Source organism: Lacerta agilis, chromosome 1 (assembly GCF_009819535.1).
Source record: "Lacerta agilis isolate rLacAgi1 chromosome 1, rLacAgi1.pri, whole genome shotgun sequence".
Classification (NCBI taxonomy): domain Eukaryota; kingdom Metazoa; phylum Chordata; class Lepidosauria; order Squamata; family Lacertidae; genus Lacerta; species Lacerta agilis.
Genome location: NC_046312.1, coordinates 30,612,118 through 30,631,708, shown reverse-complemented (window position 1 = coordinate 30,631,708; position 19,591 = coordinate 30,612,118). Strand labels below are relative to the sequence as shown.

Here is a 19,591-nt window from a genome sequence, read left to right as displayed (position 1 = left end):
GGGGCATAGTTTTTAAAGTACCCGTTGTAACCTCAAAATATTTAATGGAAATGTATTATGAGCTGCCCTTAATTTCAATATTAATTGAAAACAAGTATTTCAAAATATGCACATTTTGATTCAAAACCTAGTCACCATGAAGACAGCACACTGAAAAATGCAAGCAGAAGTTGACGGTTTCATTTCATTTGCCTGAAATGGCAGGTTTCGAAATAAATATTCCCATTATGATACCCACACACCAAAATCATATCCAAGAAACAAAGAAATAATAAATGCATAGAATAAACTTCATTCTTGAGAAAGAATTTATTTATGTTTGGCCTCCGCTATTTCTAGGCTCTAGAACTTTATCAGTCTCAAGGGATTAGCCATTGAGAAAATGAATCACAAATCTATGGAGGCAAATAAAATATTTTCTTCTCATTATGCATTCAACACTGCAGATTTCTCTTGTGCAGAATCCCACTGGACTAATAGCTAGAGACCCAAGTTTATAAAAAGAAAAATGCATGTTCATCCATTAATTCTCTTGCAAAGAAAATAGGAATGTACTGCAGACTAAGAGTAGTCAAAAGCCAAGGCACAAGGAATAAGAGACTGAAGTTGCTCAGCTAAATCAGCCAAAGTAGTGCCCGCCAGATGCTGGTGGACTACACTTCCCATCAGCCTTAGCCCACATCACCAATGGTCAAGGATGATGATAGGAAATGTAGTCCAGCAACTTCTGGAGGACATCATATTGACTACCCCTGGACTAGAATACTGGATATTAGAGGTTTAAGTTTTCTTCTGAGAAATTCTTTCCCTGGACAATGCACACACGGGGGGTGGGGGGAATAATCCAAGTCTACTGCCTGTCTATATTATCAGACTTATCACCCTACCCTCTGCTTCACCCCAAATACTGTTAGTTCTTGCAGGAGAGGGCCTGCAACATAAATTAAGGTTCTATGGGTGCTTGAATCTCTCATCTTTGCTTGGGAGTGATGAGGTTGATGGCGGGTAGGGATTTTGATGTGGATGATAAGAGTTGGATTGGCAGAGTCCATATGGGATTGCAAAAACAGGGATTATTAAAATATCTCATGGCTAATTTAAGCCCACTGATTTCTGTGGATCTGCTCCGAGTATGATTTTCTGGGCCATCCTAAACACAGGAAGATGGTATACTTTATGCCACCATAAATTAAGATGGCATAAAGGGTGCCAGATCCCTTGCTTGTTCGGGATGATCAGGGCGGGGGAAACACTGGTCAAGCTGGCCCTAGCCCAGTGGGGTGGAAAGAAGCCACTGAAATGGGAACTGGGCCCAACTGCTGACACACAGAGGAGATCCCAGGTGCCATTATCGGGTCTGGATGAACTGTGAGGTCACATATAGATTGTTTTGAGGAACAGTGCACAAATTGACAGCAGAGGAACTTGCCAACACACAGTTCACACAGAGCTGGAGGGGTGCTCCTTGGTTATCCATCCACATTCACATTAAGGCCACGGAGAGACATACAAGTTGATATGGTTGAGATTCTAGGAATTGAACTTAGCTCTGACCAAGTTCTTCAAAGCATGTGAGATACATATAATTAAGCTGCTTCAGTTTAGCTCCTAGTTAACATTCACAGCAGGTAAACAGGAACATAACATTTTGGTTTTGCCTTTGGAGGAAAGTGCATTGGAATTTTTAAGTGTTCCATTTGATATTTGCTTTCTGTTATTAGCTCTATGTACAATTTTGAGTTTGCTTTGAAAAAATAAAACTAATGAATGTAACACACTGTATTGTTGCATCTTTAAAAATATAATTAGCAAATTAAAAGCAAACAAGCATAGATTAAAATCTATTACTCTTTTTCCATTCACACAGCGTGATGGCAATTGCAATTTAGTTTTCCCTAGCTCAAAGGAGGTATTTTTTTTTAAAAAAAACTTTATTGAAATTTCCAACAGAAAGATAACTGAACCGTAACAGTAAAGTAAGGAATGCAAACTGTAATATACAGAATTGGGTAGAACTGATTAACAAAATAGTCATCATAGAATAGACTACAGAAAGTGATTTGGCAAACACAGAGTGAGAAAACACAAAGGAAAAATGTTACAATCAATCTTACAACAACTTCTGTTCAGTTCTTCCCAATCACTACAAGAAACGTCCTTTATAGTGCTGGGAAGCATCTGCCTTCCTAGACGGGGAACTAGTACACAGGCAACTACCTGAAGAAGTGTGCATGCACACGAAAGCTCATACCAAGAACAAACTTAGTTGGTCTCTAAGGTGCTACTGGAAAGGATTTTTTATTTTGTTTTGACTATGGCAGACCAACACGGCTACCCACCTGTAACAGGCAACTACCCGTTTGTGTGGGGATTGCGTTCCTGCCCCTGCACACATTGGCAGAGCACAATAAGCCCCACCCACCCTGTCACACCCTGCCCCAATATGCCTTGTTGTTTCCCCATTTCCAGTCACTTCCAGGTCTGCAGTGATGAGCACGTGTGTGGTCACGTGTCAATCGGACGGGCATAAAATGGTTGCTCCCTGTATATAAATGACAAGAATCACATCTCTTGAAAAAAAAGGGTGATTCCTCCATATTTCAGCTTCGCAAACCTAGCAAGTCACCCTGTGCATTATCAAGGCATTCCGCACTTTAGTTTTAGACCAAGGATGGGAAACTGGTGGCCCTCCAGCGGTTGCTGGGGTCCAACTCCCATCAGCCTCAGCCAGCATGGTCAGTGGTCAAGGATGATGGGAGTTGTAGGCCAACAACATCAGGAGGGCTGCAGGTTCCCCACCCCTAAGTTAGAGGAAGACGGGTAACTTTTGGAGGAAGTACACTTGAATTAGATTAGATTTTAGTCTATGTTGTAATTATATGTGTTTTATCCCTTTTGCAAGCAAGTCTTCCACCAACAGAGAAACCCATTTTATCCCCGCAACACCCTTATTCCTACACACAGGCATCCCTGCACTCTAAGATTCTAATTGCGATACCACACTGGCTCTTGAATATGATTCTATGACAGGCTTTATTTTTAAATTGCCAATTAACTGTTTTCTCTCAATTACATTTTGGTTGTTATTGAGAAAATGAGTCTGGGTAGATGCAAATATAGACACTAAAAACTCGTAATTCCAACTAAGTCAACAGAAGCTCCAAAGATTTGACTCCAAGAACTTAATAGAACATCATATGGCACCTTTTTCAAGCTGGAGATAGAATTTACCCAAGGCTGAAGCTCCTTATTTTGAGAGACAGCATTCCTGGGACACCGGCTGAGTACACTGTACTTCTACCTCCATATCTTGAAGATAGGCACAGTCTAATAACATATTGTTACCAGCCATCCCAATCTCCACTGAGCGGTGCAAGATTCCAGGGGTCTTCACATTCAACCAGTTTTTGTGTTTCTTTGGGGGGAAATGAGGCACCGTGGAGGCTGTATTGTCTTTATGAAATATGGCTTATCTTCAGATATTTACACTTGAGTCTGGATGAAGAGTAGTGCAGCATGTGATTCAAAAGCAGCGAAAACACCATCTGTCCCTCAGCCTGCATGCCCTCTGGCCATAGCTGTCAACCTTCCCTTTTTTGCAATGGGAAACGGCCCTGGAATAAGGGAATTTCCAGCAAAAAAAGGAAAAGTTGACACCTTTGCCTCCAGCCCGACTCTTCTTTCCCCTAAAAACCCTTGCTAAAAGCTTTGTATAAAAAGGACATTTTTTCCTGTGGTGACATCACACCCCCTGTAACCCCTGGCAGCTTCCCCATCCCAACTTTGCTATTTATTGTCTTTTGCTAACTAACACACATCTGGGGGAGGGACTCCACCCCCCCCCCACTTCTTGCCTGAGACTGAATGTCCCACCTTTTGTCAGGGTAGTGACTCTGCCATCTTGCTTTTGTGCTTTGATAGCGCCTCTCTCACCCAATCTCACGAGGAAGCTGGCTTGGCTTATTTTTTTTTTTTTTAGGCCTTACTAAATCCATCAATCAAACCCCATATTTACAAATTTCAGAAATTATGAGAACTTAGCACCCAGGAATTTTAGGGGATCCTTGCCCCCTGCAAACCCATAACAATATTTTACCACGGTTAGAAACATAGGAAGCTGCCTCATATTGCATCAAACCCCTGGTGCATCTATTCCAGTCAGGCGTGCCAACTTGAATGAAATATTGTGGGGGCCCAGGTAAGCTCCGCCCTGCATAATCAATCACATGACACAATGCACACGCACCATTTCAATGGCAATGCCCACAAATATTTCATTGCGTGGGCCAAAGCCTTCATGGCCCTAGGAGTTGGCTCCTATGGTTACTAGTCAGTTTCTCTAGAGGTATATAGAGAAAAAAAAGTTTGTGTGGTGGGGTATGTTTCTTTCCCCAATAACGAAGGAAAAATTACAATTGGGGATAAAATAAAGAAGGGTAGAGAGAACGGCCAAAAAATGTTTTATCTTGTAATAACAAATGAATGCTTTCTAATCTAAGCCTTCAAAACAGTGTTTTACTGCACTTTAATTATGTTACGGTGTTATTGGAAAGCATTCTGAGGAATTAGTGTTCCATAATTACAATTCCTGAATACCGTAGACACATCCAACTCTCAAATCCTCTTACCTGTTCCAGATTCTCAATCTTATGCAAGAATTTCTATAATATAAATTAATGCCTTTTATTAAAGGAACAGTATTTCAAACCCTCCAAATGCCCCTATTTTCCAGGGTCAAAACAAAATAAAATAAAAAATTCCTTCCAGTAGCACCTTAGAGACCAACTAAGTTTGTTCTTGGTATGAGCTTTCGTGTGCATGCACACTTCTTCAGATCTACAGATGTGTATCTGAAGAAGTGTGCATGCACACGAAAGCTCATACCAAGAACAAACTTAGTTGGTCTCTAAGGTGCTACTGGAAGGAATTTTTTATTTTATTTTGTTTTGACTATGGCAGACCAACACGGCTACCTACCTGTAACTGGACCTATTTTCCAGGGGCGGTCCTGCATTTACAGAAGCTGCCCTGGTTTTTTATTTGATCCCTGACTGTCCCGCTTTTTCTTAGGGCGTCCCTATTTTCTCCAGAGAAATGTTGGAGGTTATGGAGATATCCAACCCCCAACCCAATCCTGCCATTTGAAGGCAGCCCTGTATAGGGAAGTTTGAAATGTTTTACAGTATTCATGTTTTTATATATGTTGGAAGCCGCCCAGAGTGGCTGGGGCAACCCAGTCAGGGATATTATTATTATTATTATTATTATTATTATTATTATTATTGAATAGGATGTCCCTATTTTCATCAGAGAAATGTTGGAGGGTATGATATTTTGAGTTCCTTGTGTTAGATGACAATCTAACATTCACCTCATCAGTAAAACAGGAATAACAAGCAGTTATTAATTTACATTCTTGTCCTCCAGGAAAGAGCAACATGACCCAATTTCAATATTCGTTTCTGATATGGAAAATCATAATTGAAATTATTTTAGTTTTTTCTGTTTCATGTATAAAATACTCCCCATTAAATGCACACCCACATGGTGACAGCAAATATTGTATACCATTCAAAGCAAGTGACTTGTGGGTTCTCATGCCATTTAGTTTAACACTTTCAAAGATACGAACTGTGTTATATGTATTGATGGGCTGGAATATGTTTAATGAAATGGAAAATGCATCATTTTCATCAGGGAGCCAATTAAGGCTCAGTGGGAGCTACAGGGACACATTTTGGTAGTAGAACAGTTGACAACGTAAAGGCCCTATGTAGGTTGCTCCAGGTGGTTATGTAAAAAAACTAGATTGCACACACAAAAGACAAAAATAAATAAATATTCAGAACACATTGATCTCTGCAGTGCAGAAAATCAATAGTACAGTTAAAACCTTTCTTCTTCCTATCATCCTGGCAGGTTTATTTTGCATATGATTTGACAGAAGCAGCTAGGAGAGCTGAAACACCCAAGTTCTAAATATTGTTGAATTGGAAGGAGTTCTTAGGAAGTTCTTAGGCGTTTTTGGGAAGACTGGAAAAACATTTTGTTTAAACCTACTTTTAATTTCAATTGTATATATACACATGCACAGCCTTATATCGTCCCTGCAGGGTAAATAGCTGGCTCGGGTGAGTGCGATTTAAATCTATTTGCAAAGCATGCGCTCTGTGCATTGATCTGCGGCGCACCATACCAACCCAAGGTATCATTATGAACAATTTCATGGTTATGTCAGGGATAGGATATCTTTTTCATGAAGAACATCTTCCTTTCTGAGCAACCTTCCAGGGACCACACCAGGGACCGCAGTAGTGGATGGGGTTAAAGGCAAAAGTGAGCGCAACAATAAATGGAAACTTTACCTTTGTAGTTGGCTTATTTCTTCACACTCACTTACCCCATCAGAGCACCAACAGGATCCAAGAGTGCATTCCAGCCAGGCATAAATATTCAGGAAGGGTGCAGAGCAGGCTTGGGGAAAAGGGGAAGGTATGGGTCTGGGGAGCACTCCAAGGACCAGATAGAGGCCCCAATGTATACTGTACATCTAAAGCAGTATCATACAAATTTAAACAGATTGTTTCCCCCAAAGAATCCCGAGAATTGCAGTTTGTTTGTGGGGTGTGAAACACAGATAGCAGTCAAATACAACATTCCTAGACTGAACATGAAAGAGGATGTTTGCACCAGCTAGTAGAAAACTTCCCATTTCCTCCTGGGCTGGGACAAACTTCCTCTATATGTGACTAGAGGCGGGCATGACCTTACCTGCTCAGGTGACAAAAGCACTTGGGACACAGCCCTCTCTCTCTCTGACTTCGTCGTAGAAGCAACAGATCTCAGCTAGAAATACCTTGTTGGCTTTCAGCCAACAGAGCACAAAGGGACTATCTCCTTATAGGCTAGATTCCAGTGTATATATTTTGTAACCTAAGTCTGCTTTCAGGGATCCAACTGTGAACTGATGCTGTGAGTAAACTTCTTTTATTGACTTGAAATAAGATTGTCATGTCTATTCTTTTTAAGGGGGAGATAAGAGGATTTACCAGAAATCCTATTTTCAGAAGCTTAAATGAGCTTGCAACAAGCTAACCACTATGCATTTAAAAAGGGGAATGTAAAAACTCTGCTAAGTTATAGGACTTGTTAGCGCAAGTTAGGAAGGATATTATTAAACAATATATCCTCTCCTGCATCCCTGAACATTCCCACGTTGTTAATGGTGCTGATATATATATTTTTTCCTGTTTGCAGCCTCATTCACAAGCATAGGAATGGGAGGCTCACCTAGCACCTTAATTACATATCTTTAGGTGCCAGGTGAAAACATTCCTCTTCTCCCAGGCCTTTGGCTAATCAAACAATCTATGGCTATTTAAACGATAGAGGGGTTTATTGTTTTGTTTGCTATTATGGCCTGGATAGCTCAGTTGGTTAGAGTGTGGTGCTGATAATGCTAAGGTTGCAGGTTCGATCCCCGTATGAAACAGCTGCATATTCCTGCATTGCAGGGGACTTGGACTAGATTCCATGTTTGTGTTATGCATTTCTCTGTTTTTATACTGTAAACTGCCTTGTGATTCTTGGAAGAAGGGCAGTATATAAATTTAATTAATTAATTAATTAATTGAACTCAATGGGACTTATGAATAGGCATGCATTGTATATCCTATAAGACTGCACTTCATGTGCATTGAACATGGGTACACTGCACTTCAATTGTTCTGTCAATATTTAATAAAAGTTTTCCAATTATATAAGCAAAATTTCTATCGGTTTCCCTTTCTTCACTGCCATATAATTTGTAAGCTGTGACATGAAGGCATATTCAAAGCATTCATTTTCTCATTCCACTCTTAAAGGGGTGGATAGGGATTCTGCAATGTTTTGCATGACTTCAATCATACATAAAACGAGTTCATAACAGTTTGAAGATCTCTTTTGTATCCATAGAAGAAGAATTACATGGTTCAAAGAATGCTCTATCATTTATTTTACATGCTCCATTTCTGTTGTCCTTTTTAATTGCTACCTTGATCTTTTTCTACAACTTCCTCGCAACAAGGCAGATCCACAGCAAAAAACTATATCCCAACTTCTCATGAGCGTAGTTATCTCTTAAATTAACATATAAAGAGGAATTATTGCGATTTTATTTTCACAATTCCAGATATAAACTTGCATATAGATCACCTAAGACCTTGCCTACAGCATATATGATGCCATGCCACAGTATAAATCTAAAAGAAATGATAAATAGGTAGGTAGGTAGATGAGAGGTTGGCAGGAGCCGGGACCGAGCAATGGGAGACATAACTGTCAGGGGTCCTTTACCTTTACCTTTAGGTAGATGAGAGAGGTTTCATCAGATTGGCGGCGATTTGGTTTGCCGGTACAATTTAATATATTAATTTTGACACGTTTGTCTTTTATCAGGGAAAGAACTGCAGTAGGTGTGCGATTACTGGCTTGCATTTTCCCCAGTGATCAAACTACAGTATTTTGTCACTGGAAAACATAAAAGCTACCGGTAAATCTATCCATCACCAGAAGCACAGGTGTTGCAATAACAAGTACTGCCCAGCAGAAGGTGGTCATTATTAAGAAGCGTTTATTGGAAAATGCCTGTGTCCTAAAACAACACTTGGAAGAACAACCCAATCTTTTAACTCCTTTGTGATCTTTTAAAATTATTTAAGTTTTATACCAGAGTGGGCAACTCCAACAGGACTGACTTCTGTGTAGAAATATATCGGATTGCACTGCACTTCTGTTTTATTTTATTTGATCATCTTGAAAGGCCCCCAGACAGCAAACAATAAACCCGTGCTGGCACTGTCTGTAGTAAACACATAAGTCATCTATACTGATTTTGTGCTATAGAGAAAAAATACTTGTCTCTTGATACACAAGCTACAGCTGCTTAATTGGCACTTTGTCAACAGTTCTTTTGAGCTTTTCTGAGAAACAAAGAAATGCTGCCTGCAATCCTGTTAAAAACAGCCTACTTCAGTGGTGCTTGGAACCTGCTCAGGGATACATTTTATTCCATGTTTCATGATCAGCACCACTGATTCAACCCCCAAGATGGAACCCAGTAATACACACTTACCTGAAAGTTACCAAGGGCGTTATTTCTGGGTAGGTATGTATAAGATCATGCTGTTGAGACTTACAAACAACAACAACAAAATCAATTTATGGGGCAGAACCGGTAGCAGACAGCATGGTGGAGCAGTTACTTAGCTCACCTACTGGCAGGTGATTCACTGCTGCTTACCAGAAGGAGGGTGGCACAGTGCAAACACAGCAGCAGGAGCATCGGATTGGCTCAGCTGCTGTGTTTGCACTTCACCAACCTTTCTGGCCCCGCTTCTGGTAAGTAGCAGTGACTCACCTGACAGGTTAGGTAAGCAACTCCACCTCACCATGCCAACCACTACTGGGCAGAACTAAACATTATAAGAAATTTTGGGTTGCCACTGAAAATAGCAGCCCCTAGGGCTTGCTGATCAGAAGGTCGATGGTTCAAATCACTGCGACGGGGTTACAAATAAGAAGAAGAATCCTGACTTTATGTGTATTTGTATTTGTTTTTGTATTTGTAGGTGTGGGGTTGGGTTTGTGTTATATTATGAAAATGCTAATAAATTCTGTTAAAAAAAAAAAACAAATCACTGCGACGGGGTGAGCTCCCACTGCTCAGTCCCAGCTCCTGCCAACCTAGCAGTTCGAAAGCACGTCAAAGTGCAAGTAGATAAATAGGTACCGCTCCGGCGGGAAGGTAAACAGCGTTTCCGTGCACTGCTCTGATTTCTCCAGAAGCGGCTTAGTCATGCTGCCCACGTGACCCGGAAGCTGTACACCGGCTCCCTCAGCTAGTAAAGCGAGATGAGCGCCACAACCCTAGTTGTCTGCAACTGGACCTAACCGTCAGGGGTCCCTTTACCTTTACCTTTAAACCCTAGTACAATGCATTTCCCTGTTACTATTCAACAGTATTGTCTGCTCCTGGCAGGGGCAGGCATGCACTGTGTAATGATGTCAGGACCTCTGGGCATGTTGTACTAGCTATCATGGAGAGAAAGGGAAGCGCTTGATGTGGAAATATCATGTTTGCCCATAATTCTGAGTGTTGTGCTTAGGATTTTAGCCTGAAACTCCCAACCTAAAGTTCCATCAAATTCAGTAGGACTTAATTTCATTCCATGTAATAGTCACAGTTGATGGCTTCGTGCTAAAAACAGCTACCATATTTCACAAACGTATGATCCAAGGAACTACAGTGTCTATGCTTCTATAGCATGGACTGCATTGGTGCATCTATCACACACTCTTCACAACATAACATCTCATTGAATTACAGGTATTACATTGTATTGCAATGGATCACCCAAATCTGAGTTCAGGCATTATTGGGAGTTCTGAGGTGTGTACATATAACAGCTTTCACGGTACACATCAAGGTATTCATAGCAGAGCCAACAGACTGAATGCAGCTCTAGTAGCAGATGACTACATGTGGTTAGTGGCCCCAGACCAGCACAACCACCGCCCATCTACATTGCTTGCATCTATCAAGTTCAGCAGAGGGTGGATGAATACTGCAGTGTACATTCACATCATAAGCAGCACATGCAGATCTCATTTGCTGGGTGGATGTGAATATATCCTGGATAGTGGTTTTAGGAGATGAAGCTGTTTTTAGATGAAAAGAAATCCCACCAAATGATAGGGAAATGCCCAATTAATCAGTTTAAAAAATCTTCATTAGACTGTAGTACTTTGCGGGTGGGTGTTTAAAAATGGTCCTTTGAAGTCTTTTAATTTTGCCCCTGGCCACCTTTCAATTTCACTGTAATCCCATGGCACATTTAATCAAGCCCTCTGTAGTTTAAAATATTATTAAACGTCTCTTTTTGAGGATTTGAATTTTACTCCCGATTATGTGATGAAGATCAATCATCAAATATTCATCATATATTCATAATCATAGCTTATATTCCCCCTCTGCTTCAAGATGCATATAATCATTCTGAAGTGTCTTAGAAGGAATTAATGGTCTAGAAATAAGATTTAAAGAGTGACAAGAGGATACACTGTCCTACTATACTAGGTGGAATGGGCAATCCCTGCCTTTGCAATGTTAATGGGTTTTCTGTGCTTTTAACCGATGAACATTAGGAGCCTTAGAAGCACTCAATGCTATAACATACACTACAAACATTACATACATATTTGTTGCAAAAATATGGTTTGTGTTGGAAATTAATGGCCTCTTCAAATGATCTGGGGCAGGTGTGTGTGTGTACCAACATTTACAACGTTTTTTGAATACTGACTTAAAATATTCCGTAGCTGAAATGCACACAAAAAGGCAGAACTGTCCCCTATTCAAGTAATGCTAAAAGAGAGAAATGCAAGGAATGCAGCTGTGGAGTGGGAGAGAACAGAGAAAACTTCAAAAAGAAATCCTCTACCCCTTTTCTTTATTGAAGAGAGAAATGTCGCTTAAAGTTTTCACTGAGTCCCATTTCCCCACATTCCCACCCCATTTGCTTCTCCTTCCAAACTGGCCCCTCCACAGTGCTCTGCAGTGAGAAAATGGCAGAGAAAACCAAACCCTGGCAAGGCATGATGAGAGTGCTGGAGCCACTGCCACATCTGTAGCCCCATTGCTGATGCCAGCTGGGGTGGAAGGTGGAGGGGCCAGAAAAAGCCTGTTGCAGACTACACTAGCCGGGAGCTGGCATAGTGACTGGGCCTGGACCACACCCAATTCTAATCAAATAATGGCAGTAGGACTGACTCAGAATCCAGAATGTATATTTCAGGGCTTTCCTCAGGCTACTGGCATGCATTTGTGTGTACCAATTAATTTTCATTTTTCAAATCTTCATTTTATGCATTAATACATTTTCTAACGCTGCCTGTAAAACAGAATATACCAAGGTGGCTTCCACCAAATCTGTCAAGAAAACAATCAGCCATATAAAAAAACCAGAAACATACAACAAAATTAAAAGCATCAAATAAAGGCAGCCTCAGATCAGTAAATTTTGGAATGAAATATTTGGGAAAATTAAAAGGTCTTTGCATGGTTCTGAAAAGGCTACAGCATGAGTGCCAGGTCCCCCCCCCCCAATGGTCTGTACCACCTGGACACCACCACCAAGAAGACCACACCTCATGACCTCCAAAGACGACCTCAATGAATTGGAAGGTGGGCAAATGAGTTGGACCCCCAGTGAAATCTTGACAGATTTCCACCCCACAATGTTATTCAGAGCAACAAGCCAGTATAAGCTAGACATACCTTGCAGGTTTTTGGAATTCCCACTTAAGGAAACTGGAACAGATAATGCTTTTGTGCGACAAAATCTAGCATGCACTTGCCAACCTATTAGTTCTCATACATACAATCTACGAGTCAGTCGAGACACAGTACAAAGATTTCACAAATAGATCACACACGTGCAGAATTGTACTGGCACCCCAGAAGACTAGTAGGGACGGAGGACAGCGCCAGATTCAAAATAATGTTGGAAAGCTATTTAAGTCATAAAAATCTTCTTTTACAGGGATGGGAAAACTGTGGTTATCTAGGTGTTGCTGGACTATAACTGCCATTATGCAAATGGGAGTCCCACAGGGCCCTCACCTTTACCATAAGACACCATTCGCTGCCATCTTGCATGCACACCTGGGAGAAAATTCTACTGAAGTCAATGTGACTTTCTCCCAAGTAAGTTTGCATAGGATCACACTGTTCTACAAGCAGCTTGGCAAATCTTAATGAGACTTGTCTCTTGCAGCACTCTGTGGAGTTACTTAGCACTTTAGCTGAGAAAGAATGGCCAGCTGATAAGGAAGATAGGAGTTGTTGTCCAACAACCTTTGGAGGGCCATAGGCTCCCCATTCCTGTCCTAATAAAAGCGCCTTCAGTGAATGCACATCCATTGCCTCCTTCAAATACAGCCTCAGTCCCCTCATGGTTGTTCCTGCTCCACCTGCCCCGCCACAGGCTTGGGTTCATCCTGAGAAACCTCGGCAGACTCTGCCTTACTGGGCCCCAGGGAATGATCCGAATCCGTGCGTGTGGCCGAGGCCTCGGGGTCGCCATCTGCGGTCGTGGCCGTCGTAGCCGGAGCTCCGTCCTTCTTGGTCTGAGACCCCTTGGAGCAGCAAAGCCTGAAGCAGGCCTGGAAGATCTGCAGCGCGGCCATGACCAGGATCACCAGCATAACCACAGCCACCGTGATCAGGATGAAGAGGTAGTTGGAAGACACGGCTCCGGGGGCGCTGCTGCTGTTGCCCACCTCGGAGGGCAAGGTCGCCGCCAGGGAGTCATTCCGGCCAGGCAGGCCGTCCGAAGAGCCGTTCGGGGAGGGAGACAGTGCAGGCGACGGCGGCGTTTCAGTTCCCGCCGGCGGCACGCAGGCCTTTTCGTCGGCCGCCAAGCGAGCGCCCCAGGCGCACAGGCACAGGAAGGCGCCCCGGGCGCTGAAGCAGTCGGCGAGCTCGACGCACGCTCCCTCGCTCGGGTTCCAGTAGCCGCTGGGGCAGGAGCAGATGCCGCGCTCGGTGCCTTCCCAGCGGTAGCCGTCGGGCGAGAGGCGGCAGGTGAAGCGCGCCACCCGCCCGGGGCACCTCAGGGTGAGCACCGTGCCAGGCGGGCCGAACTCCACGGCGGCGCTTTGGATGCGGAAAGGGAGCGCGTAGTGCAAGTGGCTTCCAGCGCCAGGCGCGCTCGGCGCGGAACACGCGCCCGCGTAGCTGTACTTGCACACGTATCCCGCGTTCGCTTTGGCGCAGGCGTGCTCCGCGAGGCCCCACGACTCGGCGGCGCGAGGCTCGCCCCAAGTCACATGCAGGCCGGCGCACTTCTGCGTGGTGCACGACTTGCTGGGCTCCTTTACCCACGAGAGGCTTCCCTCCGCCGCGCTCTCGTTCCTCGCCTCCGCAACAAGTCCTCCGGCAGCGGCCCAGGAGAAACCCCGCAGCGGCAGCTCCTCCATGGTGCACTGCTGAGCCTTCCTCACCAGGCCCAGCCAAAACAAGGAAGCGCCGGACCAGCCGCGGGCGACCCCTCTCAGCAGAGACACGATGGCCTGCACTTCCACCCGGCCGCTCGCCGTGCTCAGGCGCCCGCCGTACGCTGCGCAAGCGTCCTGGGCACGGGGAAAGCTCAGGCTGCCCACGTGGACGCTGTAGCAGGACCCCGAAGGGTGGCACCAGGCGTGTTCGCTCTGGGGGTGCACGGCGGCAGTGGGGCCCCCTGGCACGGAGAGAGGTTGCAGGAGAACGAGAGAGGCAAGCACCAGGCCCTTCATCTTGCCTCGCCTCTCCACAGTGGCATTCGCAAGCACCAACGAAGTCTGGATGGCGGGGATGTGGCGTCGAGGCGACTCCTTTTCTTCACAGCTCACATCACAACAATATCTTGGCTCCCGCAGACCTTCCCTTTCAGTGGCTGAAAGGAAATGTGTCAGGGGTTAGGCTTGACCTTAACATCCTTGATTTGTTGAAGTCCCTGCGCCAAAAGTTCCCTTCCAGAATTGGAAACATCTGATAAATAAAACCCAGACGGTAGGGAAACTTTTCTTTGCTTGCACTTTATAGGGAGAAACACTCGCATAAACTAGGCGCAAGAAGGCAGACGAGTTCTTTGGGCTGAATTTTTCACCTCCGTGTTAGTAAACACAGGCCGGATGTTTAATAAATTATTAGAACTTTTATTGACTTGAAAGCTTAGCACCTATTGCAGCTGATCTTAAAACTATCAGAAAAATAATTGCTTGATGAAATGCAGTGGAGGGCAATGGCATTAAGGCCCTAGTTAACCCCTTCCCATGCAAGCACACACACCCCCCCCCAACCTGCTAGTGTGCAGCTGCAGTGAAAAAGGCACATTCCATGCTAGGAATCACTGGGAAAGGAACTGAAAATAAAAACTGCCAATTTCATAATTCCATTATACAACTCTACCATGTGATTGCATTTGGAATACTGTGCTGTGTAGAGTTCTCACATCAAAAAGGATATTGCAGAGTTGGAAAAGGTTAAGAAAAGGGCAACAAAAAAAGGAACAAGACAGACGAAGTGACTCTTCTGTGAAGAAAAGCTGCAGTGTTTGGGACTTAGTTTAGAAAAATGGTGAGTAAGAAGTGAAATGATAGAAGCTTATGAGATGGCTAGTCCCCATAATGGAGGCAGTAATATTTCTGAATACCAGTTGCTGGAAGCCATAGGCAGTGGCGTCGCTAGCCTCTGCGCTGCTGGGGGCGGCGGCAGCGCAGAGGCACCCCCTGGGGGAGGGGCGCGACGCGCGCGCCGTGACGTCATCATGACGTCACGACGCACGTGTATACAGAAAGGGGGGATTTCCCCCTTTCCGAGGCTTTTTTTCGGCGGGGGGGGTGGTGACCAGCGAGGAGGGGGTGACGGGTGACCCCCACCTCGCTGGTCGCCCCCCCCCGCCGAAAAAAAGCGGTGGAAAGCGGAAAAAGAAGCAGAGCGGCGCTTAAACGCGCCTGCTCTGCTTCCTTTCCAGGCTTTCCCCGCCCCCCCCCCGCGGTTTTTTCGGCGGGGGGGTGGTGACCAGCGAGGAGGGAGTGACGGGTGACCCCCACCTCGCTGGTCGGCCCCCCCCCCCGCCGAAAAAAGCGGTGGAAAGCGGAAAAAGAAGCAGAGCGGCGCTTAAACGCGCCTGCTCTGCTTCCTTTCCAGGCTTTCCCCGCCCCCCCCCCCGCGGTTTTTTCGGCGGGGGGGGGTGGTGCCCAGCGAGGAGGGGGTGACGGGTGACCCCCACCTCGCTGGTCGCCCCCCCCCGCCGAAAAAAAGCGGTGGAAAGCGGAAAAAGAAGCAGAGCGGCGCTTAAACGCGCCTGCTCTGCTTCCTTTCCAGGCTTTCCCCGCCCCCCCCGCGGTTTTTTTCGGCGGGGGGGTGGTGACCAGCGAGGAGGGAGTGACGGGTGACCCCCACCTCGCTGGTCGGCCCCCCCCCCCGCCGAAAAAAGCGGTGGAAAGCGGAAAAAGAAGCAGAGCGGCGCTTAAACGCGCCTGCTCTGCTTCCTTTCCAGGCTTTCCCCGGCCCCCCCCGCGGTTTTTTCGGCGGGGGGGTGGTGGTGACCAGCGAGGAGGGGGTGACAAGGGTGACCCCCACCTCGCTGGTCGCCCCCCCGCCGAAAAAAAAGCGGTGGAAAGCGGAAAAAGAAGCAGAGCGGCGCTTAAACGCGCCTGCTCTGCTTCCTTTCCAGGCTTTCCCCGCCCCCCCCCCCGCGGTTTTTTCGGCGGGGGGGGTGGTGACCAGCGAGGAGGGGGTGACGGGTGACCCCCACCTCGCTGGTCGCCCCCCACCGCCGAAAAAAAGCGGCGGAAAGCGGAAAAAGAAGCAGAGCGGCGCTTAAACGCGCCTGCTCTGCTTCCTTTCCAGGCTTTCCCCGCCCGCCCTCCCGCGGTTTTTTCGGCGGGGGGGGGGTGACCAGCGAGGAGGGGGTGACAACCCCCCTCGCGGGTCGCCCCCCCCCGCCGAAAAAAAGCGGCAGAAGCACCCCATCCATGTGCTGCTGCTCCGGGGGTGACGGAGGGAGCGGCGGCGCGTGGGAGTGGCGGGAGGGGCCGCCGCTTGACACCCCCACCCGCCGCTGCTCACCCTGTCACTGGGGGCGTCCCGCCCCCACCGCCCCTCCCCAGCGACGCCCCTGGCCATAGGAGCAGAGAGTGCTCTTGTGCTCAGGTCCTGCTCAGGTACTGGTAAAAAGCACTGGTAAGTAGTTAAAGAATAGGATGAAGAGAGTAGAAATAAATGGACAATTCTCACAATGGAGGGGTAGAAGAAGTAGGGGTTTCTGAAGGATCTGTACTGGGACTGGTTTTTTAAAATGTTTTTAAATAATTAGGAGTTAGGGCTAAACAGTGAGGTGGCCAAGCTTTTGATGAAATCCAAGGTGGTTTACGAAAATGGGATTGTGAGTAGCTCCAGAGGAATAGGTATTAAAATTTCAAATTTGGTTCAGTATAAGCAAGTGTAAAGTGATGTGCATGGTAGTGGTGGTGGAATCCTAAATTCACATATACAGAGATGAGGTATGAGGTGGTGGGTACCTGATCAGGAAAGAGATTGTGGTTTAGAGCTTGATGAAAACAATAGCTATGTACACACCAACCCCTTCATTGCACGAAAACACAGTTTATTCCTCAACCCTGTATCATTCATGCTCATCCTCAGCATGCTGCTGTCACTCTAGATTGCGTCCAGATCCTGCCATCCACAAGGGCTGGCGTAGTTACTTCATATGTGTTTGGAAACACTTGTATGGATTAGGTTATCAATGCCTTTTCCTCCCTGAACATGCTGCAGGTGAATGAAGACGGAAGTCGTGTATGTGATCTTGGTATACAGTACACCAACCCGCAATGCAATTCATTGGACAAGTGTGGCCACACCCCATTGCCAAGACCACCTACATCTGTTTTCAAATGGACACACTTTGCCTGTGAGGTAAAGCAAAACCAGCCTGCAGCGAGCAGATGGAAGGAAAAAGTGGGAAGTATCACTCTTCCAACTTCCTCCTGTGTACTTTCCAGGGGAGAAAAAGGTAACCACCCTCACCCCTTCCTTCATTACCAAGTGAACAGTGGAGAGGGGGTGTCATGTTGGCCAACCCAACTTAGTCATATCCTGACATTTCTATTTTAAAAAGAAAATCCAGAAATGCTCCATAATAAAGGTGATAGTAAAAAGTATCTAATCAACTATGGACTGTGGACAATGCAATCGTTTATTTTAATGATTAATTAAAAGTAAATGATGACTAGGGAGTTAATTCCCAATGATTTATGAACCTATTTCCCCTGTTTGGCATTTGTCCTGAACGGGGAGGGGGGACGGACCTGTTTGCAGGGGTTGTATTTGTCTCTTACAGTTCTTCTCCCCCTTAACTCCTACAGCTATGCTGCTTTGCCAGGATTTATTCATCTCTCATTGCTCAGCTCAAGCCAAAAATAAAGCAGTATCAACACAGGCTCTGAGTAAGTTAATGTCACCATAATTCATCATCATTACTTCTTTGAAATTAGTTGGGAAAATTCATCATGACTTCTTTGAAATTCATAGCAAATTTTCCATTGATCTTAGTAGAGCCAGGATTTCATTAAGTGGCTGAAATCTCTCTTCCCCCCTCCCCTGGAAAAAAGAAATAAATAAAGAAGAAAGAGCCAAGTGAAAGTTAGGGTCTGAGAGCAGTGACTAACATCTTCCAAATTTTGGCTTTGTTCTTCAAGCCAGTGATGCGCAACAAGATCAGTGCAAGGGTGTATTGTTTGTTTGTTTATGTGTTTATTTTATATATCTGTATTCTGCCTTTCCTCCAAGGAGCTCAAGGTGGCATACATGCTTCTCTTCCTCTCCATTTTATCATCACAACAACCCTGCAAGGTAGTTTAGACTGAAAGATGTGCCTGGTGCACATCCTACTCTAATAATCTGCTTACTTGAAGCAAACAGTTGTGCTATCAATCTCACACTTACCAAACCTGTCCTGATGTTTCCCTTTCAATATTCTAGATTTGCACAAGAGAACTTTTTTTTAAAGTGTGTTGCTCTAAGCCAGGGAAGGATTTGGAGTTGCAGCCCCAATATGTTGGCCCTTCCTTTCCTCCTGTTTGTCTTTTCTGCTTCCTGTACCTGCAAGGGCAGTTTTTATTTTTAATGCTCCTTTTTTGGTGAAAATCTGAGCAAGTGACTAAAACATAATCATTCGATACAGCACTCGCAAACGGAGGGAGACCGCATCTAGTACGCACAAACACTGCTGGAAAAGAACTCCGGAAAGGGGAGTAGCTAAAGTGAAGGGTTGAGCCACCCAAAGTTAAAAAAATAATAATCCCAAAGCAAAACATCTACTACCCAAAGTGCACCAGGCTGAGGTCAGTTTTTAAAATTACTTCTCTGATTGGGAAACCCAACTTCAGAGGGGGAATGTGTGAGTTCACAGTTATTTGCTGCAGATGTCATGTGGGTGATGCTAAATTAATGAGAACACAAGCAATTTTTGAATCGCATTATACTCTGGTGTGGGCAAGCCCTTATTTTCGGGTTTTTTCTTATTCCTTTCTGAGAGGATGAATCTTTTCCTGCTATACTAAAATGCAGGAGCATTCAGAAAACCCTGTAAAAAGAAACAGAAACATAGCAATCAGCAGAATGCCTGGGTATTTCAGAGAGCCTGAAAAAACAATGCAATGATCGGTGCTCCCTTTCAGCAGCTCCTGTGTTCAGAAGTGCAGTAGATTATTCATCCACACAACACACACACACACACAGACCCTGTAGTAAGTCTAAACTTTGCCATCTGTTATTTGTGGACAGTGTGCTATGCTACTGTTGCTTCATTGGTTGAGACTATAGCATTGCAGAGAAAACCTAGGTTTTCATAGCATCTGTGCAAGCTACATTTCATATACTGTACGGCATTTCATATACTATCCATGAGACAACTTTACTCCTTTGGGGAATGGTAGCAGAGTGAAGTATTTGTGCTTTCAAATGGCAGCCCATATGAGAGTAAATCAAAACTCTCTGGAG

At 45.1% G+C, this 19,591-nt stretch overlaps 1 protein-coding gene across 1 annotated transcript; it reads right to left on the bottom strand.

Annotated features, from left to right (window-relative positions):
- Window positions 1–12,642: 12,642 nt before the first annotated feature.
- On the bottom strand, window positions 12,643–14,626 carry CLEC14A (C-type lectin domain containing 14A). Its single transcript, XM_033143104.1, has one exon. It carries the CDS (start codon window positions 14,335–14,337, stop codon window positions 12,994–12,996), a length of 1,344 nt encoding a protein of 447 aa, XP_032998995.1. The 5' UTR covers window positions 14,338–14,626; the 3' UTR covers window positions 12,643–12,993.
- Window positions 14,627–19,591: the final 4,965 nt, after the last annotated feature.

What these genes read in the sequence shown, in the direction of transcription:
- CLEC14A (XM_033143104.1), bottom strand. Translation starts at nt 14,337, where the DNA reads ATGAAGGGCCTGGTGCTTGCCTCTCTCGTTCTCCTGCAACCTCTCTCC.